The 26,666-nt window shown below is 45.0% G+C and overlaps 1 protein-coding gene across 1 annotated transcript in view; it reads right to left on the bottom strand.

Moving 5' to 3' along the window:
- The window catches only part of PDLIM5 (PDZ and LIM domain 5), a 320,904-nt gene that overhangs the window by 274,688 nt on the left and 19,550 nt on the right, over positions 1-26,666 (bottom strand). Inside the window, exon 2 of the mRNA XM_077277339.1 lies at positions 674-825. Within this exon, the coding sequence (XP_077133454.1) occupies positions 674-769 (96 nt within the window). The 5' untranslated portion in view covers positions 770-825. The remainder of the gene's footprint in view (positions 1-673; positions 826-26,666) is intronic.

Genomic DNA, 26,666 nt, shown 5'->3' with positions numbered 1-26,666 from the left:
TCTCCCGGGGATCGCGTCATTCTTCTTATTTTATTAAAGCAATGTACTACAACAGTGATGGTGAACCTTTGAGATAGAGTGCCCAACTGCAAGACAAAACCCATGGGGGCAGCAGATAGCAGGCACAGACAGGAGTACGGGTGCCAGACTGCAGATACAAAAGGATTATGCTCTCCACCCAGACTGGGCTGCTGTTGAATGCTGGGGGGGGGAAGAAGATGAAGAAAAAAAAAGAAAAAAAAATCACCCCATACGACAATAAAGCACTCCTACTTACCTTTCTCCACAGCACTTTGTAGTATTCTGAAGCCAGCAGCTGACTTCAGAGTCCAAGCGACGGGGCACATGACGTCATTGCCATGTGTCCAGTCACTTGCACGCCAAAGTCAGCTGCTGGCGCTGCAATACACTTCAGCTGTATGTGCATCCGAGGACACATTCAGCTGAAGTAAGGGTTGGTGTATGCCGCACTATGGCGCCATTTTATTTAAGACACTCTTCAATGAAATGGCGCCGTAGTGCGGTACGCTTTGACTCCAGCACGACACTGCACAGGCTTCGGACAGAAGGACACAACCTCCAGTTATATTATAGATAAATGCGTTAAAACAACTGTGTGGCGAGTCGTAATGTACATAGCATCCATAAACACACTGATGTCATATATGCTTACCCTGGAGATGGTCAATGGCATGTTGAAGTCTTTGCCACCTTGAAGCCTGAAACCCCATGGAGCTGGGCCCACCAATGATACACTGTAGTTGCTCATGTTGTTTAAAAAGGTCAGAAATGGTAGATCCAAATGTCCAAAAGTGGCTAGAAAAGCTGTAAAATAAAGACACAAAATGGATTTAATTACAGTTTAATTCAAAATTAAATACCGTAGTATGATTGGCATTCAGTAAATAATGATTAAAAAAAAAAAAATTGAAAAAATAAAAATAAAAAATCTCACTTCCCAGACCCAAGATCTGGCTGTGAGTGTCCACAGCAAACTTCACATTCCGGCTAATTTCACTCAGCCAGAAAGTTGCAGCCAAACACTGGTTATTGATACAGGCAGACTGGTGGGAACACAGTATCAAGTGCTAGGATTTAAAGGGGATACCTGGGATTTTAATAAAAATAAATAAAATGTATCCAAGCACTAACAGTCAGGTATTTGTTGTGCATGGCACCTTTCTTTCCAGGCACAGACGCTCCTATCGGGGATTCAGAAGCCTTTGCCGACGTCCTGTTTACAGAGTGGAGGTTTCTTTTCTGGTCCGCTCTGTAGACGGGGCTGAACTTCAAAGGTCATTCTGATTGACAGCCGGATTCCCGCTGCCTAAGTAGGGGAGGCAATCAATGACCTCGGAAGTCTTGTCGCGTCGTGTCAGCAGATGCAGCAGAATCCCCAGCAGGAGTGATTGTGACCGCTATGTGCCGAGGAAGAACGACAGGGTGCACAACAGGCAGGTAAGTTGTAATTACTTGTCTGTTAGTGCTTAGATACATTTTTCTGTTTTTTTGAAACGTCACCTTTAATGGGTTGCCCTTTATACAGTTGAAACCAGAAGTTTACATACACTATATAAAAAAGACACATATGAATGTTTCTCAATATGGATAACCATATTTATTAATATTTGCCATTCTCTCCTGGTTCTCCTCCTATCTCTCTGACCGATCCTTCACTGTATGTTTTGCTGGTTCCTCCTCCTCTCACCTTCCCCTTACTGTTGGGGTTCCTCAGGGATCAGTCCTAGGTCCCCTCCTCTTCTCTTTGTATACCGCCCCTATTGGACAAACAATCAGTAGATTTAGTTTCCAGTACCATCTCTATGCTGACGACACCCAATTATACGCCTCTTCTCCTGTTATCACGCCGACCTTTTTAGAAAACACCAGTGATTGTCTTACCGCTGTCTCTAACATCATGTCCTCCCTCTATCTGAAATTGAACCGGTCAAAAACTGAACTCCTCGTGTTCTCTCCCTCTACTAACCTACCTTTGCCTGACATTGCCATCTCCGTGTGTGGTTCCACCATTACTCCAAAGCAACATGCCCGCTGCCTTGGGGTCATCCTTGATTCCGAGCTTTCATTCACCCCCCACATCCGATCACTGGCTCGCTCTTCTTATCTGCATCTCAAAAACATTTCTAGAATTCGCCCTTTTCTTACTTTCGACTCTGCAAAAACTCTTACTGTCTCACTTATTCATTCTCGTCTGGACTATTGTAACTCTCTACTAATCGGCCTCCCTCTTACCAAACTCTCCCCTCTCCAATCTGTCCTGAATGCTGCTGCCAGAATCATATTCCTCACCAACCGTTACACCGATGCCTCTACCTTGTACCAGTCATTACATTGGCTACCCATCCACTCCAGAATCCAGTACAAAACTACTACCCTCATCCATAAAGCACTCCATGGCTCAGCACCACCCTACATCTCCTCTCTGGTCTCAGTCTATCACCCTACCCGTGCCCTCCACTCCGCTAATGACCTCAGGTTGGCATCCTCAATAATCAGAACCTCCCACTCCCGTCTCCAAGACTTTACACATGCTGCGCCGACTCTTTGGAATGCACTACCTAGGTTAATACGATTAATCCCCAATCCCCACAGTTTTAAGCGTGCCCTAAAAACTCATTTGTTCAGACTGGCCTACCGCCTCAATGCATTAACCTAACCATCCCTGTGTGGCCCATTAAAAAAAAAAAAATAATAATCAGGTTCCTCTCATCATGTTCTCATACACTTTATGCAGTTAATAGCCTCTGTGTCTGTACTGCTACATACTTAGGCAGTTAACTGGTTCATGCAGCTTTACATGAACACCCGAGCCTTACACTATGGCTGGTCCAAATAACTAAAGCAATTGTTACCATCCGCCTCTCGTGTCTCCCCTTTTCCTCATATTTTGTAAGCTTGCGAGCAGGGCCCTCATTCCTCCTCGTATCTGTTTTGAACTGTGATTTGTTATGCTGTAATGTCTATTGTCTGTACAAGTCCCCTCTATAATTTGTAAAGCGCTGCGGAATATGTTGGCGCTATATAAATAAAAATTATTATTATTATTATTATTTGCCAAATGCCAGAAGAGAGAGAGATAAGACATTTCTCTTACTGCAAAGTCAAAAGCTTACATACATTTCATTAGTATTTAGGTACCATTGCCCTTAAACTGAATGACTTGGGTCAAACATGTTGGATATCCTTCCACAACAGTTGGTCAGAATTTGGGCCCATTGCTCCTGACAAAACTGGTGTAACTGATCCAGGTATGTAGGTCTCCTTGCTCGCACCTGCCTTTTCAGCTTTGCCCATAAATTTTCAATAGGATTGAGATTAGGGCTTTGTGATGGCCACTCCACTGACTTTGTTATTCTTAAGCCACTTTGTTACTGTTTTGGCAGTATACTTAGGGTATAGCTCCACGTTCAGGATTGCATCAGGATTTGGTCAGGATTTTCCATCAGTATTTGTAAGCCAAAACCAGGAGTGGGTGATAAATACAGAAGTGGTGCATATGTTTCTATTATACTTTTCCTCTAATTGTTCCACTCCTGGTTTTGGCTCACAAATACTGATGGAAAATCCTGACCAAATCCTGATGCAATCCTGAACGTGGAGCTATACCCTTAGAGTCATTGTCCATTTGCAAATTTCAAAAAACTGACCGTCACATCCAAACATAGACTAGGTGTGAACAGGTGCTTACCAGGGGTCACCAACTCATATACAAGCAAATAAATAAGGCAGCACTCTGTAGCGCCACAGCTTGCAAACATGAAATTTATGCGCTAAGCTTTCTCAATTTTTCATATTTCTAGTGCAGTAATGCAATTCAATTGTCATATTTCATGTTTGCATGCTATGGCGCTACAGAGTGCTGCCTTTTTTATTTGATTGTATACAAATTGGTGACTCTAGGTTAGCACCCGTTCACACCTAGTCTATGTTTGGATGTGACGGTCAGTTTTTGGAAATTTGTATTCATTAGCCTTCTGACCGAGCACTCCGCCTTTTAGCTTCAAGCGTTTTTAATTGAACCAGGAACCTACCCCTCCACAGAGATATAGATTTTAGTCTAAGAGGATTCACAAGTTCCTATACAGATGAAGACTTTATTGTAAGAGAGGACTGGAAGTGATAAGACCTAGAAAAGAGAAACGCCTCAACGTAGCTACCAGGTACACATGAATTAGCCAATTTATACGCTAAGCCTTCTCAATTTTTTATATTTCTAGTGCGGTAATGCAATTCAATTTTCATATTTCATGTTTGCAAGCTATGGCGCTACAGAGTGCTACCTTATTTATTTGATTGTCCATTTGGAAGACCCAAGCTTTAACTTCCTGGCTGATGTTTTGAGACGTTGCTTCTATATATATATTTGTCTAAGGCAGTGATGGCGAACCTATGACACGCGTGTCAGTGCTGACACGCGTAGTCATTTTCAGTGACACGCGGCCGCCGGCCGCAGCCCCATAGAAATTGCATCCTTAAATTGCATGGCAACTTTGAGCATTCCGATACCGCAAGTATCGGGTATCGGCCGATACTTGCGGTATCGGAATTCCGATACCGAGTTCTGATACTTTTGTGGTATCGGAAATCGGTATCGGATCCATATTAATGTGTAAAATAAAGAATTAAAATAAAAAATATTCCTAAGGAATTTAGGACCTGAGAATGACGTCGCGGCTTGTGATTGGTCGCGTGGCGGTCACATGAGCGGCACGCGACCAATCAGAAGCCGTGACGTCATGGAAGGCCCTAAACGCGCTCATTTTAAGAAAAGAAGGCTGCCGGTTAACAGCGGTAAGGTGCATGGGCCTCCGGAGAGGTGAGTATATTAATATTTTTTATTTTAATTCTTTATTTTACACATTAATATGGATCCCAGGGCCTGAAGGAGAGTTTCCTCTCCTTCAGACCCTGGGAACCATCAGGATACCTTCCGATACTTGGTGTCCCATTGACTTGTATTGGTATCGGGTATCGGTATCGGCGATATCCGATACTTTTCGGGTATTGGCCGATACTATCCGATACCGATACTTTCAAGTATCGGACGGTATCGCTCAACACTAATGGCAAGCCATTCCAATTTTTTATTGGATCGGATGCCATGCAGGAGGCCTGTAGGCCGAAATAACACAGCTCCGACGCAGAGCGTCTAGGCCTGGGACTTCCGGTAGACCCGGCGCAGCTCCCGGAAGTCCCAGGCCTAGACGCTCTGCGCCGGAGCACTGTTGTTTGGGCGGCATTGCGCTGCTCCCTGCTGCACCGGCCGGAAGTTCGGGCCTACCGGAAGTCCCAGGCCTAGACGCTCTGCGCAATGCTGCTTGGGACGCACTTCTGAGGCCTGAGGTGATCGCTGTCTGGAGGCCCTGTGATTGCTGTCTGCAGGCCCTGTGATTGCTGTCTGCAGGCCCTGTGACTACTACAGCAACCATCATCCAGTGAACTGTGGGGTGTCATTGGCCATTACTGAGATAAGTGAGCAAAAGCTTTGGCTGTGAAGACATGATGGGAATTGTAGTTTTGCAACAGCTGGACTGTCACAGGTTCGCCATCACTGGAAGAATTCCCCCTCCCCCTCACTTTTCTTAGGGTACTGTCACACAGTGGCACTTTGATCGCTCCGACGGCACGATCCGTGACGTTGCAGCGTCGCTTGATTATCGCTCAAGCGTCGTAGACTGCGGTCACACTTTGCAATGCACGGCGCTGGAGCGATAATTTCATGACGTAGTTGCGATGTAGAAGTCATACGGGACATTGGGAATATCGTGCACACCTTTGTTACACGCTGTGATCATGCCGCCACAGCGGGACACTTGACGACGAAATAAAGTTTCAAACGATCTGCTATGACGTACGATTCTCAGCGGGGTCCCTGATCGCAGTAGCGTGTCAGACACAGCGATATCGTAACTATATCGCTGGAACGTCACGGATCGTGCCGTTGTAGCGACCAAAGTGCCACTGTGTGACAGTACCCTTAGTTCACGGCACCCCACACAAGTTAAATAATAGCAAGACCAACAAAAGAAACCAACTGACAGATGAACAAAGAAGTCACCAAGCAAGTAAGTTAATTATAATTATACATATTTGTTATTTAAACTATACATGTCGCAAAATTATGGTTTTTTTTATCAAGGTGACACACCACCCAAGTTATGTTCGGTTTTTTGGCGAATTTTGACACACCAAGCTCAAAAGGTTGCCGATCACTGGTCTAAGGGGTACTTCCGTCTGTCTGTCCTGGCTGCCACGGCCAATCAGCAACGGGCACAGTCAGGCCAAGAATTAGTCCCTCCCTACTTCCGTCCAGTCAGTGCCCGGCGCCCGCTCCATACTCCCATCCAGTCACTGCTCACACATGGTCAATGCCAGCGTTAACAGACCGCGTTATGCCGCGGGTAATGTATTCCGTTAACACTGCTATTAACCCTGTGTATCCCCAATTTTTTTACCATTGATGCTGCCTATGCATCATCAATAGTAAAAAGATCTAATGTTAAAAATAATAATAAAAAAAAAAAAACCTGCTATTCTCACCTTCCGTCTGCCGACGATGCGCTTGCGCCTGCCGCCAGCTTCCGTTCCCAGAGATGCATTGCGAAATTACGCAAGATCGCTAAGTCATCTGGGTAATTTCACAATGCATCCTGGGAACAAAAGATGGCGGCAGCCGCACGCGCATCGGCACAGCTTCGCTGGACCCCGGCGGGTGAGTATCTAACTATTTTTTATTTTAATTACACGGTGAGAGGCCGGGCCCGGGCGTAGTGATCTATGTGTACGGTGGCCCCAGCTGTGCGGAGTAGTCGTGCATCATATGAAGCTGTATGGGACTACTATACTACTACTACTGTACTACTATATACTACGCGGCTGCTATATACATACATATTCTAGAATACCCGATGCGTTAGAATCGGGCCACCATCTAGTTGTCACATAATCTTCTTTTCTCATGATGCCATCTATTTTGTGAAGTGCACCAGTCCCTCCTGCAGCAAAACAACCCCACAACATGATGAAGCTGTCACCCCTGTGTTTCACAGTTGGGATGGTGTTATTAGGTTTCCAAGCTTCTCCCTTTTTCCTCCAAACGCAACGATGGTAAAGTATAATTTTAGTTTCATCAGACCACAGGACATGTCTCCAAAAATTAATGTCTTTTTTCCTGGGTGCATTTGCAACCATTAATCTGGCTTTGTGTGTTTATTTTGGAGTAATGGCTTCTTCCTGGCAGAGTGACCTTTTAGTCCATGTTGATACAGTGCTTGTTTCACTGTGGATATGGATATGGATGTTGACACAATCTTACCAGCTTCCGCTGTCATCTTCACAAGGTCTTTTGCTTTTGTCCTTGGGATGATATGCATATGTTGGACCAACGCACGTTCATCTCTGGGCCACAGAACCCGTCTCCTTCCTGAGCGATATGATGGCTGGACATTCCCATTTTGTTTGTACTTGCGCACAGGTATCTTGAAATTGTACCCTAGGATAAGCCAGACTTGTGCAAGTCCACAATTCTCTGCCTGTTATCTATGCTGATTTCCTTAGATTTTGCCATGATGCTACACAAAGAATAGTGTAGTTACTTACCGATAACGGTATTTCTCAGAGCCCATGACAGCACTACCAGAGAGAGGGAATCCGCCCTTCAGGGACAGGAAACCTACAGGATAAAAAGGGTGGTACCTCTCTCCTGCCTCAGTTTGGTTTACAGAGCATCAGAGGTCCTCCAGGTTAGTGACAACAAGAAATATACATATTTTTAGCAAAATATTTATGAAGATTACACCGTGTCTAAATCAAACACACATATCGTTTAATAAGGTGCTCACCGCACACGTGATAAGGGGGGGAATAAGCAGGTGCTGTCATGGGCTCTGAGAAATACCGTTATCGGTAAGTAACTACACTATTCTCAGTCGCCCATGACAGCACTACCAGAGAGAATTGCAGAGATTATTGCTTTAGGGAGGGACCACAGCCTGCAAGACCCTTCTTCCGAAGGTTAAGTCCGACGAAGAGGCTAAGTCTAAGCGATAGTGCCTAAAGAAGGTTGAAGGTGTTGACCAGGTGGCCGCTTTACAGATTTTATCTATTGGTACCTCTGACCTTTCGGCCCAGGAGGTCGCCATAGCCCTTGTAGAGTGTGCCTTGAGTCCTTCAGGCACTGTGTTTCCCGTGGACGAGTATGCCAGGGCTATCGCATCAGTAACCCAGCGAGCTATAGTGCTTTTGGAGGCTTTGAGTCCTTTCCTAGGTCCCTGAAAACAGATAAAAAGAGAGCCTTCCTTCCTACACTGTCGGGAGGATTCTAGGTAGTGTATTAGACACCTTCTCACATCTAAGGTGTGGAATTTTTCCTCTTTTTGATTTTTCGGGTTTGGACAGAAGGAAGGATGGATTATTTCCTGGGATCTATGGAAATTGGAAGCAACTTAGGGTAGATAAGCAGGGTCTGTTCTCAATACTACCCTATCCTCCATGATTTGTGTGAAGGGAGGGTTCGCAGATAGAGCCTGGAGGTCACTAATTCTACGGGCAGATGTTAGGGCTGTAAGAAGGGCCGTTTTGAGAGATAAGATTTTAAGTGGTATCGAATCTATGGGTTCAAACGGGGGTTCTGTCAGAGCTGATAGTACTAAATTTAAGTCCCAAGATGGAGGACTTTTGATTTTTATCGGTCTAGAACGTACAGCGGCTTTAATGAATCTTGTTACCCATGGGTTAGTGGCAATACTATCATTGTATAACGCCCCTAAGGCCGCTACTTGTACCTTTAAGGTGCTCACCGATAGGCCCATATCCAAGCCTTTCTGTAGGAATTCTAATATTTTGACTACTGGAACCCCATCTTGTATTTTTACCCCGGAGGTGGACAGAAACTTTTTCCAGGTTTTACCATAGATTTTAGTTGTTATTGTCTTCCTACTTTTTAATAGTGTGGACACTAAATTATCTGAGAAGCCCCTTGCCCTTAGCAGTGACCTCTCAAGTTCCACGCTGTCAAGTGTAGATTTGCCGACTGAGGGTGGAACACCGGCCCCTGTGATAAGAGATCCGGAAGGACCCAGGGATCGGTGACCGATAGAATCCTCAGCCAGGAAAACCAGGCCCTTTTGGGCCAGAAGGGGGCTATTAGAATGATTCTCGCCCTGTCCTGTCTTATCTTCCGTAGAACTGCCGGAATAAGTATATGAGGGGGAAAGGCATATGCCAGACCGTGAGTCCAGGGGATCGAGAATGCATCCAGTGCACGGGGGTTTCCCCTGTGGTTTAGAGAGCAAAATTCCTTTACTTTTCTGTTCTCTATACTGGCAAATAGGTCTATTACTGGGACCCCCCAGACTTTGGTGACCTGATCGAAGACTCTTTGGTTCAGAGCCCATTCCCCCTGTTTCAGCTGGGTACGGCTTAGGAAGTCTGCTTTTTTGTTCACTACGCCCCTTATATGTAACGCCGAGAGGGATAGGAAGTGATGTTCGGCTAAGGCGAAGATTTGGGAAGTAGTTTTCATCAGGGCTTGGGATCTGGTCCCGCCCTGGTGGTTCAGGTAGGCTACTACTACCTGATTGTCCGAAAAAACCCGGACATGATGACCTCGTAGTTTGGGAAGAAAAATTGACAGGGCGTGGCTCACTGCACAGAGTTCTTTTTGATTTGAGGATACCTGGTATTCTTGATCTGTCCATACCCCCTGAGTAACACTGTTTCCCAGGTGAGCTCCCCACCCCATGGGACTGGCGTCCGTGGTAACTACTCGATGTGCATCTATCACCCACGGAACTCCCTTTGATAGATTGTTGGGATCTAGCCACCAGTCTAGGGAACGAATAGTGTCTGAACTTAAGAGTCATGTGACCTTCTAGGTGTCCCCTCAGTGTAACCTGATTTTTCAGGACATCCCAATGGAGGTCTCTCGTGTGGATTTGAGCCCACTGTACTGCCGGGAGACAAGCAGAAAGGGACCCCAGCAGTGACATCGCTCCTCTCAAGGTCATATGAGGGTTTGAGCGAGCTCCAGACACAATACTTAATATTTTTTGTTTCTTCTGGTCTGGAAGGCGACATTCCTGTAAAACCGAGTCCAGAGTTAGGCCCAGAAACTCTTGTACCATGGTCGGTTCCAGTTTTGACTTTTGGAGGTTTAGGAGCCAACCTAATTCCGTTAGCGTTTTTATTACTCTGCTGCATTGCTGTTGGCAGTGTTGGGCTGAGTTGCTGACAATTAGGAAGTCGTCTAGATATGGTATTATAATAACGTCTTTTTCCCTTATGTGGGCCATCATTTCTGCTACCACCTTGGTAAAAACACGGGGCGCTACTGAAATGCCAAATGGGAGGGCCTTGTACTGGTATTCTTTTACTACTCCCTCCATGACTACTGCTAGTCTGAGGTATTTCTGTGAGTTTTTGTGGATGGGGATGTGATAGTGTTGGATCTCAGTGACGCGTACTACCATGAAACAATTTGGAAACAGGTTTTTTATTGTTGATTTTATCGATTCCATTTTCTGATTCTTTACATAACTGTTTAATTTCCGTAGATTTATTATTGTGCGGAAGGAACCGTCCGGTTTTGGAATGAGAAAAAGTGGGGAAAAGAATCCTTTCCCCCTTTCCAGTAAGGGAACTTCTCGGATCACATCTTTGGCTATGAGTTTTGAGATCTCTAGTTCCAAAGCCTGCTGTTGCCGCCATGAGGGTTTTAATGGAGTGACCACATAGTGTTGGGGAGGAAGGGTGGTAAAGTTTATTTGAAGTCCCATCTTTATCAGGTTTAAAATCCAAGTACTGGAAGAGATTTTTTCCCAGGCCGGAAGGTATTGAGACAGTCTCCCTCCCTCCCTGGGGGAGGTGTCACTTAGGGTTTTTTTTATTTCTTGGGGAATTGCCAAAGAGGAAGCCCCTATCCCTATTTCTCCCATCCTCCCACCTGTTCTGTTCTCTAGGGGGGCGTCTGCGGAAAAACTTCCTGTTCCGAAAGGGCCGCCTAACGTATGGCGTGGCCAGGTTAGGGAATCCCTTCTTCTTATCCCCTGCTTTTTGTAGAATGTCATCTAGGGTTTCTCCAAATAGAAATTTTCCCTCACATGGGATTGAACAGAGTTTTTGTTTCGTCTGTAGGTCGCCTGGCCAATTTTTCAGCCACAGCGTTCTACGAGCTGCATTAGACAGGGCTGCCGATTTTGAAGTGAGTTTAATAGCATCCGCCGAAGAGTCGGCCAAGAAAGCTGCCGCCCCCCTAATCATGGGAATTGATTCCATTACTTTTTGTCTGGATACTCCATCTCTTAACTGTTTCTCTAAATTGTCTATCCAAATCATTAGAGATCTAGAAGTACAAGCGGCTGCTATTGTGGGCCTTAAACATCCCCCCCGCTGACTCCCAGGCCCCTTTTAGGAAGGTGTCGGCTCTTTTATCAAGGGGGTCTTTCAGTGTTCCCATGTCCTCAAAGGGCAGTGCAAACTTCTTTGACGCTTTAGCTACTGCCACGTCGAGTTTAGGGGCTTTGTCCCATGGTGTAGAATCATCTTCCGCAAAAGGATATTTCCTTTTAAGAGAGGGTACAGATGAATTTTTTCTTTCTGGTTTCTCCCACTCCTTTTTAATTAAGGCCTGCACGTTTTCGTTAAGTGGAAAAACTCTACGTTTTTTCTGGCCCAGACCTCCAAACATAATGTCCTGTACCGTTTTGTCAGGACGTGGGTCTAGGACACCCATTGTAGATCTTACGGTCTTGACAAGGGCATCTACTTCGTCTAAGGGGAAGCAGTGACGGCCTCCACTCTCAGAGTCTGAGGAGGAAGAGGAACCTTTCCTGTCTGATATATCCTCATCAGAACTAGAAGGATCGGAGTGAGAAAGGGGGACAGGTGTTCTCTCCTTAACCCCCTCCCCTTTAAGGGATTTGAACACCGTTTCTACCTCTGATCTTATTACTGAACGTAATTCAGAGGCAAAACTAGGGGTTTCTTCACAAAGGACTTGTCCTATACAGGAACCGCATAATTTCTTATCCCAGTTCTGTAACAGGGGTTCTCCACATAAGGGACAGTCTCTATGTTTAGTTTTCTCCGTTTTTTTTCTTGCCTAAAAAATAAACGGAAAAGGGGACCCTAATTATTTGGTGAACTTTCACGAAGATCACTCACCCATCCTGCGCAGCTACAGGTACCAGTTCTGGAGGAGGCACGGGATCTTGTATGAGACCCGAAGTAGAAGGTGTCGGCTGGCTGGATATATTGGAGGCTTTACTCTGCGTTGTGGAATGGCTCCTGGAGCGGGTACTTCGGGTGCCTGCAGAGGTCCTTCTCTTTGTCTCACCTGGCTTGCGCTGGTGGTGTCGCTGCTGTTGCTGCGGCGGTGGCTGTAAGGGCTGCGCCGGCTGGAGCTGCTGATCGCTGTCCGCCATATTGGGACTGCATGCAGCAAAGGGCGCTCTCACAGCAGTTTTTTTAAATAGTGCGCCGATCACCCCTCCTCCAGGCTGCGTTGCAGGGAAGCGCTGGTCCCCAGTGCGCATGCGCGCTCCCTGGGACCCGGAAGTAGACAGCGTCTATATCCGGTGCGGCGGCCATCTTGGTGCTCTCACACACCGAGCCGCCGCTCCGGACCAGGCCTCTGCTGCAGAGGCACGCCGGGTCCCTGAAGCCCCTACCCCAATCCGGGGAGGCAGCCGCGCTCCCCTCCGCACGCTTTGCAGCCCCATCGGACCCAGAAGCGGCGGCGTCAGACACTGTACCAGCGGTGACAGGGGCCTCCCCGCCGTCATACCTCCACTGGTCGGCTCCGGATCACAGGTACCGATCCTGAGGGTTCCCCTGTCAGGGACAGGAAACAAAACTGAGGCAGGAGAGAGGTACCGCCCTTTTTATCCTGTAGGTTTCCTGTCCCTGAAGGGCGGATTCCCTCTCTCTGGTAGTGCTGTCATGGGCGACTGAGAAAGCACATGTTTCAGGTGTGCATTAAAATACATCCACAGGTGTGTCTCTAACTCAGGTGTTGTAAAAAAAATAAATAAAAATCAGAAGCTTCCAAACACATGGCATCATATGGGCAGTTCAGAATTGTTAAAAAGGCATAGTAATCTTAGTGTAAGTAAACTTTTAACTTTGCAGTAAGTGATAAAAATGCCTTAAAACATTTTCTCACTATTCTGGCTCAGGCATTTGGCAAATATTAAGAATTATGGCTATCCTAATTGACCTAAAACAGGAAAGGTTGAGCAATTGCACCGCCACTTCATTCGAATGGAGATAAGTGATTTTCCCCCCCCTTCTCTCCCTCTTTACAAAAGGTTAAAGCCGTCAAACCCCCGTGGACCTATCCTATAAGTTATCCCCTGTCCAGTGGTTACCGGAGAACTTATTTTCACCAAACAAACCGTTTAAGGAACATTAGAAATGGCTTTTCTGAAAGGATTAATAGTGTGCATTATAGCTTTTGGGTTTGGTTCTAGTTACAATACATCAAACATTGCTTTAAAGTTGGAGAAAATAAATACTCATTAGATACAATTAAACCCTAGCTACCATTAAATGATGTACAAACTGAGTACATGGCATCTGAAGTCTATTCAATACACAGAGCAAAGAATGTGAGAATAAGCGTAGGTAGTTCTGGAGATCAGACGTTTGACATGCAATTCTTGTTCATGCAGCAGGGGAAACCTTCATGACTTATAGAAAAAGCATATTTGTCAGTTCATCATGTATGTCCAGCTGGCCGCCATAAGATCAGGCTGCCTCTGACTTCACCGGCAGAGCGCATTATAGGAGCAGGTACTGGGAGTTGGGAACACCAGGCAGGACTTTACTCCGCTAACATCCTGCTTCTACTGTCATTTCTGGCTGTAGCTACGAGTCTGGCAGATGAGGACACCCCAAGAAACTATGTATGATGCAATAGTTGGCCTCCAGCATTTATGTTCACACCAACCCCCATCCAAGACTGGCTTCGGTTTGCACAACTTTTTTTTTTTTCCCCCCCCTTTTTAAGAAAAATAAATAATTCGAAGTACCGTATGTTCTAGCCTCTGAAATGTAAAACTATTCTAGAAATCTTCTACAAATTATACTAGCAGAAATAGATCCACATGGATGAAAGGAGATATTTTTTTCAGAAGCAACCATGATGCAAAGTCACATAGCACCCAAAGTGTATAACTGTGCAGACATGTTATAGAAATCATAAAAAAATAAAGAAAAAACACACAACAAGAGGTTCCAAAGGGTGCAAATTATCTAAAGTTATCGCTCATTTGACAAATCAGTAGATCACTAATTGTTTTTCCTCCTGAAAGGAGCCTGCCAGCACCAAATGACTGTTCAAACCAAGCACAGGCATGCAGTGCACCCTTGGCATGGCTGAGGAGTTGACTGAACCTCTCACACTACTTGTTTTCCATTTATCTCCTTCCATCTTCATTGACTGACAGCTCTGTGCAGGAGCAAAAGAAGTGGGAAGTCGTCATGCCAAGGGTGCAGCAAGCATTTGTGCTTGGTTTGAACAGTCGTTTAGTGCTGACAGAATTGTCATGGTATCTCACAACCTTTGGCCCACCTCTATCTGTATTGGAAGTTCAATGATAACATTACAAGTATACCGGCGAGTCCATGCATGTTCTACACATTGCCATTTCAGTATATAGCAGGAAGAGTCTGTTGGAATATTGGCTTTAAAAGACAATTGCAACATTTTCATTGACATCATTCAATAAGCTGCGGTACATTCCAAGCCCTACAACTCACAATATGCCAGCATGATTCCTATTAATACATTTACAGCTAGTTATCGGACTTTAATAAAAATAAAAAAAATCCATGTGCTATAACAGCAAAGGGTACTGGCCCAAGAGCAGAAGATGTGCTGCCAACGAAATGAGGTACTCAAAAATAATCTCAAGTGCCACCTAAATAAAGACAAAATATTTGGGATAGTTAAATATAGCTGTGGAGGGGGAGAAGATAGAAGGAAGGCCTCCTATGCAAGGTTTAATGTCTTTGCATAATGTAGACTCATTGCCTTTACTTTGATAAAGAGTTGTTATAATATATAGTCATTTTACAATCAGCCCCAAGGTGATAAAATAGATTTTCACTTCTCTCTAGAAATATAGAAATGGCCATAGCTCGCATGATAGAGATTTTCTCACGTGTTCATTACATGGTAACAGATCTACTTTACCAAGTGTATAGTTAGGGATAAAGACAGAAAAGCACATTATATTGCTAGCCTACAGGAGACAGAGACAGCATATAGTCTGTCCAGTACTGATATTACACAAGTCCCAGCTACCAGATCACTACAGGTAATAGGACTCCGAATTAAAGGTGCCCATAAACAGACTATCAGAGCTGTGGAGTCGGGAAGCCAAACCTCCGACATTTCCAAGACTCTGACCCCACAGCACTAGTCACTACTGAGCATGTACACAAAGTGCAGCACAGATTCATCTCAACTAAAAGCCTAAGGACCTCGGTCAGGAACACAACATTTCATAACTTTCCCAAATTATGAAGAAAAAAAATCATACTACTGTACCCAATTTATATATATTTTCAGGAGTCGGTCCATTTTATTCAAACTCCTCCAAAATGAGCGCCGACTCCACAGCCCTGTATCCAGTGGGTGTGTTCTGGCTCGCTGATTAGGGTCTCTGCAGCACAGAATGACTGTTCAAACCAAGTCCCACCGCTCAGGGCTTCACTGGCCAATCATTTATATGCACCTTCCCACCTGCTAGTTTCCCCTCAGTCCTCATCCCTCTCTTTGATTGACAGCTCTGGCTTCATAGAGACAGAGAAGGGAGGAAAATAGATGGAAAACAAGCAAGTGGGAAGGTGTTTACAAATGATTGTCCCCACCATGGTGCACGGAGCACCCTTCATTAAATTAAATTGAAAATGATTAGTTTGAAAATGGCACAGGCCGCTTCTTTACAGGGGTTTTCCAAAACTTTTATATTTAGAGCTTGAAATGAAATTAATGACAAATGCTCAAATTAATGTTGCTGCTGAACCCCTGTAAGAAAAAGAGTGATTGCCGTCATCAGAAAGTGTGAATGGACAATTTTTACATTTTCCTCGGGGCTGCAGAATGCATTATGGAAGCGGACTTTATGCTAATCTGATCCTTCTGGATGCACAGGCCCGCTGTCACTATGTAGCTTCTGTTACCATTGTAAATAAAGTTGCAGGGACCTCTGTGCATTACACATTTTGTGACAGTCCATTGAGGCAGTGATTTTTATTACTTAATTCATGCATGACCTTTAGTTGGCATGTAGTGCCACTCAGTGCAGGGTGGGCAAATAAAGAAAATAAATCCATGCTGGAATGTGTCAGCTGTTCTCCACTGATCTGTATTTTACTGTATGTAGGCTTCAGACAGCATCATGAAAGTGCAACCGAGACCAATGGATGTCCAGCACCCAGAGCAGCAAGCACAGAGTTAAAGATCCACAGTAATGTATCCCTAGCCATTTCATGCCTTGCGATTATGAAATCGAACACACCCAGCATCTGCCCTTCACGTCTACATTCAGCATACAAAAAACGTTCCAATTTCCCATTTATTAAAAATCCTTATGTTCAAGAACAGATGGACTTTTAATTGTATAGTTTACAGCTCGTTGCCTAGGTTACCGGCCACCTTGCAGTCCCAGCCTGGCCTATTTCCTAGTTAGGGATCAAAGCAACTCCAGCGCTTCTCCCATAGGCCGCTTTAGCTCTGCTAGCAGTCTGGGAGAGAGCACAGTTCGGATCATCAGTGAAGAGGTCGCTGATCTCAACTGACAGTCTTCAAAACCACAGTCAGGATTCTCAGGTATTCCACATGATAGTCAGCAGTCACGTGACCATATCATCCAGATGCTGACATTTTGTCTTTTGGTGCAAATCTGCATGGAAATTGGCTTTTGTTGCATATTTTAAATCTACAGAGTGTCAGTTACAGTTGCGGAAAAACACCTTTTCAGTACAGAATTTTCTTTCCGATTTCAATATGGACCCTTAAAAGGAACCTGTCACCCCCAAAATCGAGGGTGAGCTAAGCCCACCGGCATCAGGGGCTTATCTACAGCATTCTGTAATGCGCAGCGGGGACCGCCCCTGGGTGAGTATAATATAACCTCTTTTTCTTATCTTTTAGGTTATATCGGGGGCTTATCTACAGCATTAGAGAATGCTGTAGATAAGCCCCTGATGCTGGTGGGCTTACCTCACCCTCGATTTTGGGGGTGACAGGTTCCCTTTAAATCTACACTGTATTGGATTTTTTGTGGAATTTCCCCAAAGAATACATGGATAAGTGGGGAGAATACGAGCGGATTTAAGCTGCAGAAATGCACACATTAACCCCTTAACGACTGCCGATACGCCTTTTAACGGTGGCAGTTAAGAGTACTTATTCCTCAGGGCTGCTTTTTAACAGCACTGAGAAATAAGGGTATACCGCCCCCAGCGGCGGATAATCTCCAGGGTCTCTGCTACCGGGGGTAGCTGAGACCCCGGAGAACATGATTCGGGTCAGTTTTTACAGTCCCCAGTGTTGCCTGCTTGTTCAGCTCTCCATGCATGTGTTGAGACATGCAGCTTATTCGGTAAGCGCTATAGCTTGCCGAATAAGCCCTGACCCGATCAAATTCGCTCATCTCTACTTATAAAGTCATAACAAAAAAATATATATATTATGTTACCAAAATTGTGCTGATGTAAAGTAGACAAACTATTCATACATAACTACATAAATTTCCGTTTTTCTGATAAATAAACACAAGTCATATTGAAGAAATTTTACCACTAACATTAAGCACAATATGTTATGGAAAAAACCACTCAGAATCGGTGGGATCCGTTGAAGCGTTCCAGAGCTATAACCTCAAAATGAAAGTGGTCAGAATTGTCAAAATTGCTTGGTCATAAAGTACAGAATTGGCTCTGTCATTAAGGGGTTAAAGGGAAATTGTCATGAACCTAAATGCTAACTTGACCTGAAATCTGAATCCAGGTTTTTAGCTTTTGGTGACAAAACAGGTTCCTTTAACTGCTCTGTGGGAGGGCTTGGCGTACATTTATCCTGTACTCTGCGCTGAGTGCTTACTTCGGGGTTTCCGTGCAAATCTCTGAAACACGTGATTCAAACAGAACCCCCGTTGGAAAATTCCCTATAATGGGGCAGATGAAGTCACTGTGGATGCTATATGACCCGTGAACAGAGGCCTGACGGAGTCCAGAGTAAATCAGCTGCCTCATTATAGTGAATGGATCCCTTGGGGGTTTCATCTGTCACATCACTCAGATTCAGATGGAAACCCCAAAGTAACTGGTCGGTGTAGAGTGCCGGATAAATGTGATCCCAAACATTATGTAAAATGTTCCCAATAAAAGCTTTATCTCAATCCACAAAAAAAAGTCCCCACTTGGGCCCGTCATACTGTTACTGGTAGCACAAAGGCTCTGGAAAAGCTAAATGGCTTCTCGTCCCCAAAAGAAATTCAGCAAATTCTCCACTCCCAAATCCAAATGCCCTCTCCCTTCTGAGCCCCAGTGTGCCTAAACCACATTTAGCACCCACATGTTTGGCATTTCTGTAGTGAAGAGAGCCTGCCTAATTTACAGGTGCATGTCTCCAGAAGCATGAGCTGTGCATTATGTACTGGTCACTACAACGGCAGTTTGCAATTTTCACTCAGCAACATCCACTGCTGCCTGTTTCTGGAAAACACCCATGGAATCAAAATAGTCACTACTAGTGATGAGCGAATATGCTCGTTACTCGAGATTTCCCGAGCACGCTCGGGTGACCTCCAAGTATTTTTAATTGCTCGGAGATTTAGTTTTCCCTTACCTCAGCTGAATGATTTACATCTCTTAGCCAGCTTGATTACATGTGGGGGTTGCCAGGGAATCCCCACATGTACTTATGCTGGCTAACAGATGTAAATCATTCAGCTGAGGCGATGAAAACAATCTACGAGCACTTAAAAAATATTCGGAGGTCACCCGAGCGTGCTCGGGAAATCTCGAGTAATGAGTATATTCACTGTCATCACTAGTCACTACATCTGTAGATAAATTCCCAAAGGGTTATAATTTCCAAAATGGGGTCACATGTGGTAGGTTTACACTGTTTAAGCACATCAGGGGCTCTCCAAATGCGACATGGCAGCCGCTGATTATTCCAGTAAATTTTACATTCAAAAAGTCAAATAGCGCTCCTTCGCTTCCAAGCCCTGCGGTGTGCCCATACAGTAGTAGTATTCCTCCACATGAGTTATCGGTGAACTCAGGAGAAATTGCACAACAAATTGTATGGAGCAATTTCACCTGTTATCCTTATGAAAACGCAAAATATAGAGTGGTCAATACACATCTAGATGAGTTCAATGGTCCATTTTCTCCTGTTACCCTTGCGAAAGTAAAAAAAAATAAAAAATAGGTCTAAAGGATAATTTTTGTGGAGGAAAAGTACCGATAAATGTTTATTTTTTTCTCCCGCATTCCAAAAATTCCTGTGAAGCACCTGAAGAGTTATTAAACTTCTTGAATGTGCTTTTGAGTACCCCGAGGGGTGCAGTTTTTACAATGGTGTTACTTGTGGGTATTTTCTGTCATATAGGCCCCTCAAAGTGACTTCAAATGTGAGGTGGTCCCCCAAAAAAATTAAAAAAAAAAATATTGGTTTGCAAATTTTGTTGTAAAAATGAGAAATCACAGGACAAGTTTTAACCCTTATAACTTCCTAACAGAAAAAAAAAAAATTATGTTTCCAAAATTGTGCTGATGTAAAGTAGACATGTGGGAAATGTTATTAACTATTTTGTGCGATATGACAATACATTTTGACAATTGCTAAATTGTCGCCAAATTTTTTTAAACAAATAATCGCAAGTCATATCAATGAAATTTTACCACTATCATAAAGTACAATATGTCACGAGAAAGTCTCAAAATGACCGGGATCCATTGAAGCGTTCTACAGTTATAACCTCAAAGTGACAGTGGTCAGAATTGTAAAAATTGGCTGGTCAGAAAGGTGAAAACAGGCTTTGTGCAGAAGGGGTTAAATCTGCACCAAATGTGTAAACCTACCCTGAGATTTTGGCTTTTTTTTTTTTTCCTCTCTCAAGAGTAGTGTTATTAGGCCGGCGTCACACTAGCAAGTTTTACGGACGTATGAGCGCAGAAAATACGTCCAGAAAAGTCGTAGTTACTCACCGATAATGGTGTTTCTCAGAGCCCATGACAGCACTACCAGAGAGAGAGGGGATCCGCCCTTCAGGGACAGGAAACCTACAGGATAAAAGGGCGGTACCTCTCCCCTGCATCAGTTTGTTTACAGAGCATCGGAGGTCCTCCGGGTTAGTGACAACAAAAAAATATACAATTTTATCACATTGCTTAACAAGTAAACACCGTGTCTATATGGAAAAGCACTTCACACAAAATAATGTGCTCACCGCACACGTGATGAGGGGGGGAATAAGCAGGTGCTGTCATGGGCTCTGAGAAACACCGTTATCGGTGAGTAACTACGACTTTCTCAGTTGCCCATGACAGCACTACCAGAGAGAATTGCAGAGATTATTGCTTAGGGAGGGACCACAGCCTGCAGAACCCTTCTTCCGAAGGTTAGGTCAGATGAAGAGGCTAGGTCTAAGCGGTAGTGTCTGAAAAAGGTTGAAGGTGATGACCAGGTGGCCGCCTTACAAATTTGATCTAATGGTACCTCCGACCTTTCGGCCCAGGAGGTCGCCATAGCCCTCATAGAATGGGCCTTCAGTCCCTGTGGAATGGCGTTTCCGGTGGATGAGTACGCCAAGGCTATTGCGTCTGTTACCCATCGAGCAATAGTGCCCTTAGAAGCTTTGAGTCCTTTTCTGGGCCCCTGGAAGCAGATAAAAAGAGACCCTTCCTTCCTATGCTGCTGGGTGATTTTAAGGTATTGGACTAGACACCTTTTCACATCTAGTGTGTGGAATTTCTCTTCCTTCTAATTTCTAGGGTCTGGAGAGAAAGAAGGAAGGATTATTTCCTGAGATCTATGGAATGTGGACGCAACTTTTGGCAAATAGGCAGGGTCTGTTTTTAGTATAACCTTATCGTCCAGGACTTGTGTAAAGGGAGGGTTTGCAGATAGGGCTTGGAGGTCACTTATCCTACGGGCCGATGTCAGGGCTATTAGGAGGGCCGTTTTAAGCGAAAGAATCTTAAGGGGTAGCGACTCTATAGGCTCGAACGGGGATTCTGTCAGAGCTGACAATACTAAGTTCAAATCCCAGGATGGTAACCTACGTATAGTTATGGGTTTAGACCTTGCAGCTGCTGACAAACCGTACTACCCAAGGGTTGGCTGCTATGTTTTCACAGTATAATGCTCCTAGAGCTGCTATTTGTACCTTTAATGTACTTACTGAAAGGCCTAGGTCTAACCCCTTTTGTAGAAACTCTAGTATTTCAGCAACTGGAACCCCATCCTGCAACCTTACCCCCGAGGAAGATAGAAACTTTTTCCATGTTTTACCGTAAATTTTTGTGGTCACAGGTTTTCTACTTTTCATTAGAGTAGACACTAGTTTGTCAGAAAAACCTCTTTCCCTCAATAGTGACCTCTCAAATTCCACGCTGTCAGATGGAGATTTTCTGACTGAGGGTGGAACACCGGTCCCTGAGACAGGAGGTCCGGAAGATCCAGGGGACCCAGGGATCGGTGATCGATAGCATCCTCAGCCATGAGAACCAGGCTCTCTTGGGCCAGAAGGGGGCTATTAGGATGAGTCTGGATCTGTCCTGCCTGATCTTCCGTAGGCATACTGGAATGAGAATAGTGGGGGGAAATTTGTTTGTGTCCAGGGAATTGTGAATGCATCCACGGCCTGAGGGTTCCCCCTGGAATCTAGGGAACAGAAGGTTCCTACTTTTCTGTTGTGGACATTGGCAGAGGTCTATCACAGGGATTCCCCATAGATCTGCGATTTTGTTGAAGATACCCTGATTTAGAGACCACTCTCCCTGTTTTAATTGGGTACGACTCAGGAAGTCCGCTTTCTGGTTTTCTACCCCCTTTATGTGTAGGGCCGATAGTGAAAGGAAGTTGTTTTGAACCAAGCTGAAAATTTCGGAGGTGGTTTTCATTAATGTTTGTAATCTGGTTCCCCGCTGGTGGTTTAAGTAAGCTACCACTACTCTGTTGTCCAAGAATACTCGGACATGATGTCCTTGTAGCTCGTCTAGAAAGAACAGTAACGCATGATTTACCGCTCTCAGTTCTTTTTGATTTGAGGAAGACTTGAGCTCCTGATTTGTCCATAACCCCTGAGCAACTCTGTTGTCCAGGTGAGCCCCCCACCCTGTGGGACTTGCGTCTGTGGTAACTATCTGAGACGCCTCTATCACCCAGGGAACCCCTTTTGATAAGTTGCTGGGATTTAACCACCAAGCTAGGGAATGAATAGTAGGCAAACCTAGAGTCATACGACCCTCTAACCGCCCCCCCAGTAGTTCCTGGTTTCTTAAAATGTCCCACTGCAGTGGCCTTGTGTGGAGCTGTGCCCACTGAACTGCTGGGAGACAAGCAGAGAGGGACCTCAGTAATGACATCGCCTTTCTTAAGGTCATGGTAGGGTTTGCACGTGCCTCCGATATTAGGTGGATTATCTTTTGTTTTTTCTTGTGTGGAAGGTAACACATTTGAGAATTTGAGTCCAAGATGAGACCCAAAAATTCTTGAACCCTGGTTGGTTCCAGCTTTGACTTTTGGAGGTTCACTAGCCAGCCCAATTTTTTTAAAACGTCTATGACTCTGTCGCATTGCTGACGGCAGAGCTCGGCCGAATTGCTCACAATCAGAAAGTCGTCTAGATACGGAATAATCAAGACGTTTTCCTCTCTCAGATGTGCCATCATCTCCGCTATCAGCTTTGTGAAGACGCGGGGTGCAATTGATATGCCAAAGGGAAGAGCCTGGTATTGGTATTCCCTTGTCTGTCCTTTCATGACTACCGCCAGTCTGAGGAATTTCTGAGAGGTCTTGTGTATGGGGACGTGATAATACGCGTCGCTGAGATCTAGAACCATCATAAAACCGTTTGGAAACAGATTTTTTATCGTTGACTTTATTGACTCCATTTTGAATCTTTGGTTTTTTACATAAGTATTCAACTTCCGTAAGTTTATTATGGTCCGGAAGGTTCCGTCTGGTTTGGGAACCAGGAACAATGGAGAGTAAAATCCCTTCCCTCTCTCCAGAGGGGGGACCTCTTGGATGACAGCTTTGTCTATCAGTTTTACGATTTCTAGTTCCAGAGCTTCTTGTTGTAGAGGAGACGATCTCAGCGGTGTTACCACATAGTTTCGTGGGGGTAAGGATAGAAAGTCTATGTGAAGCCCTTCTCGTATCAATTTTAATATCCAAGGGTTGGTTGAAATTTTTTCCCAGGCCGGGAGGAATTGAGATAGTCTCCCTCCCACCCTGGGAAGGATGTCACTTGTGTGTGTGTGTGTGTGTGTGGGGGGAGCTACCAAAAAGGAACCCTCTATCCTTTCTTCTCCCTTCATCCCATCGGGTTTGCTCTCTTGGCGGTCTCCTTTTAAAAAACTTCCTATTCCGAAAGGGCCGCTTATTATATGTTGGGGCCAGAATGGGAAAACCTTTCTTTTTATCACCTGCTTTTTGCAGGATATCGTCAAGAGTCTCTCCAAAAAGAAACTTGCCCTCACATGGGATGGAACAAAGTTTTTGCTTAGTTTGTAATTCCCCCGGCCAGCTCTTTAACCATAAAGTTCTACGCGCTGCATTTGAAAGGGCTGCAGACTTAGACGCTAATTTGATTGAGTCGGCCGAAGAATCTGCCAAGAATGCCGCGGCTCCTCTAATCATAGGGATAGAATCTAGGATTTTATTTCTGGGGACCCCATCCCTGAGCTGTTTCTCTAGGTTATCAACCCAGATCATTAAAGAACGTGACGTGCAGGCTGCCGCTATTGTAGGCCTTAAGCATCCTCCTGCTGACTCCCAAGCCCCTTTAAGAAAAGTATCTGCTCTTTTATCGAGAGGATCTTTCAGGGATCCCATGTCCTCGAATGGTAAGGCGAACGTTTTCGAGGCTTTAGCCACCGCAATGTCTAGTTTGGGGGCTTTATCCCATGAGACGGAAGCCTCATCTTCAAAGGCGTATTTTCTTTTAATAGAGGGAACCGATGCATTTTTCCTTTCCGGTTTCTCTCACTCCTTTTTAATTAATGCTTGTATATTTTCATTAAGGGGGAACACTTTACGTTTTTTCTGGGATAGCCCCCCAAACATAATGTCCTGCACAGTTTTGTCAGGACGAGAGTCCAGCACCCCCATTGTTGATCTTAACAAGGCTATCAACCTCATCAAGGGGGAAACAATGACGACCTCCACTCTCATTATCCGAAGAAGAAAATGAGGAATCTTGTGTGTCTGAGTTCTTACTCTTGGAGCTGGAAGGGTCAGAATTTTCAAAGGGAATAGGTTGTTTCCTACTGGCACTATTCCCACTTTTAAGGGAGTTAAACACGGTCTCAACCTCCGATTTAATTACAGATCGTAATTCGGAGGCGACGTTTGGGGTCTCCTCACAGAGGACTCGTTCTATACAGGAGTTACATAGCTTCTTATCACACGTCTGTGGCAGAGCTTTTTCACATAAAGGACAGGTTCTATTTTTCATCTTCCCCGTTCTCTTCCTTGCCGGTTCTGGAGGAGGGGTAGGATCTTGAAGTGTGAGATCCGTAGATGGTAGCTGAATCACCACGCTGGAGTTCTTGCGTTGTTGTGTGGAATGGCTACCAGACCGAGAACTCTGGGTGCCAGCAGAAGTACGCTTCTTCTGTGCATCCGGCTTCGGTCGTTGATGGTGGCGCTGCTGCTGCTGTGGCGGCGGCTGGAGCTGCTGATCGCTGTCTTCCATGGTATTACCTTGGGACGGCATGCAGCAAGGAGTCTCCATGTCCACCTTCTTTTAAGCAGGGCGCTCATTATTAGCCCCTCCTCTGTGGCTGCATCATTGAGGAAGCGTTCGTTTCAAATTTTTTCATATTTTTTTATTTATTTATTTTTAACTCTACTGCGCATGCGCTCGCAGTCAGGGACCCGGAAATGAAGCAATCCGGTTTCCGGGGCAGCGCCATCTTGGTACACCTTAGTTACAGCGCCACCCCCGAACCGGAAGCATCCTCAGCACTTCCGGTGCGGCGCCATCTTGGAACGCCGGCGTCCTGTGCGCAGGCAAATGCCGGCAGCCCCGAACTCCTATCCGGAGTGGCGGCTACGCTTCCCCTCCGCTCACGCTCCGGACCCATCGGTCGTAGCCGTGGCGCCTCGGATACCGCACCAGCCGTGGCAGGGGCATCCCCGCTGCCAGGACTCGGACTGGCCGGTTACGGATTCTTCAGTCGGCTTCTTCATGGTTCCGGTCTCCTCAGGTACCGTCCTAGAAGGTTCCCAGTCAGGGACAGGAAACCAAACTGATGCAGGGGAGAGGTACCGCCCTTTTATCCTGTAGGTTTCCTGTCCCTGAAGGGCGGATCCCCTCTCTCTCTGGTAGTGCTGTCATGGGCGACTGAGAAATACGCATTGCACACGGCCCAATGATTCTCTATGGGTAGCTCCTATCTGCCGTATATTACGCATCCGTAATATACAGTATGTTACGGCCGTAGAAAATCGCAGCATGCTGCGTTTGTCAGTGTATTGCGCAAAAAATCCGCCAATTAAAGTCTATGGGGGCGAGAAAATTACGGATTACACACAGACCATGCGTGTGACTTGTGAGAAATACGCACCGGTGTTATAGAGAAAAGCCGGCAATTCAGTGCGGTGTACAGTAAAATCACATTGACAGAATAAAATAGGTAGAATAAATGTGTACACATAGAATAGGGATATATATATATATATATATATATATATATATATATATATATATATATATATATATATTTTTTATTTATTTTTTATTAACTCAGTGCTAGATAGCAGAAAAGTCGGTAATTCAATTACTTTTCTGAATATTTTCCCACGCTCGAGTTCATATGAGTTCATCCAGCAGAGGGCGCATCACCGCGACTCGAGCTAACTACAGTACATTCCCCTGCATTCCATTCATTCACCAAGTTTTACAGCCAGGAACACAGCTGCATTAGCAGAGCTCCTGGGTGTAAAATGATTTAACCCCTTCAGATGGATTTACAGCGTGGGACAAGACTGAACGACGGAAGGTATGGAATATTGTTGTTTTGTTTTTTTTGTTTTTTTTTTACTTTATTTCAGGTGACAAGGGACTTCAGGTGGATTAAGAGTAGAATAAAATATCACAACACCATGTGTCTTTATTTCATTAAAGTACTTTGTATTAATGTGTGTGTGTTTTATTAACCATTTCGTACTATTGGATTAATAATGGATAGGTGTCATAATGGACGCCTCTCCATTATTAACCTGGCTTAATGTCACCTTACAATAGCAAGGTGACATTAACCTTTCATTACCCCATATCCCACCGCTACAGGGGAGTGGGAAGAGAGGCTAAGGCTACTTTCACACTAGCGTCGTGCACTGCACGTCGCTATCCGTCGTTTTGCAGAAAAAACGCATCCTGCAAAAGTGC

Source organism: Ranitomeya variabilis, chromosome 1 (assembly GCF_051348905.1).
Source record: "Ranitomeya variabilis isolate aRanVar5 chromosome 1, aRanVar5.hap1, whole genome shotgun sequence".
Classification (NCBI taxonomy): domain Eukaryota; kingdom Metazoa; phylum Chordata; class Amphibia; order Anura; family Dendrobatidae; genus Ranitomeya; species Ranitomeya variabilis.
The sequence above is the reverse complement of the archived record's forward strand: the minus strand, read 5'-3'. Positions and strand labels throughout refer to the sequence as shown.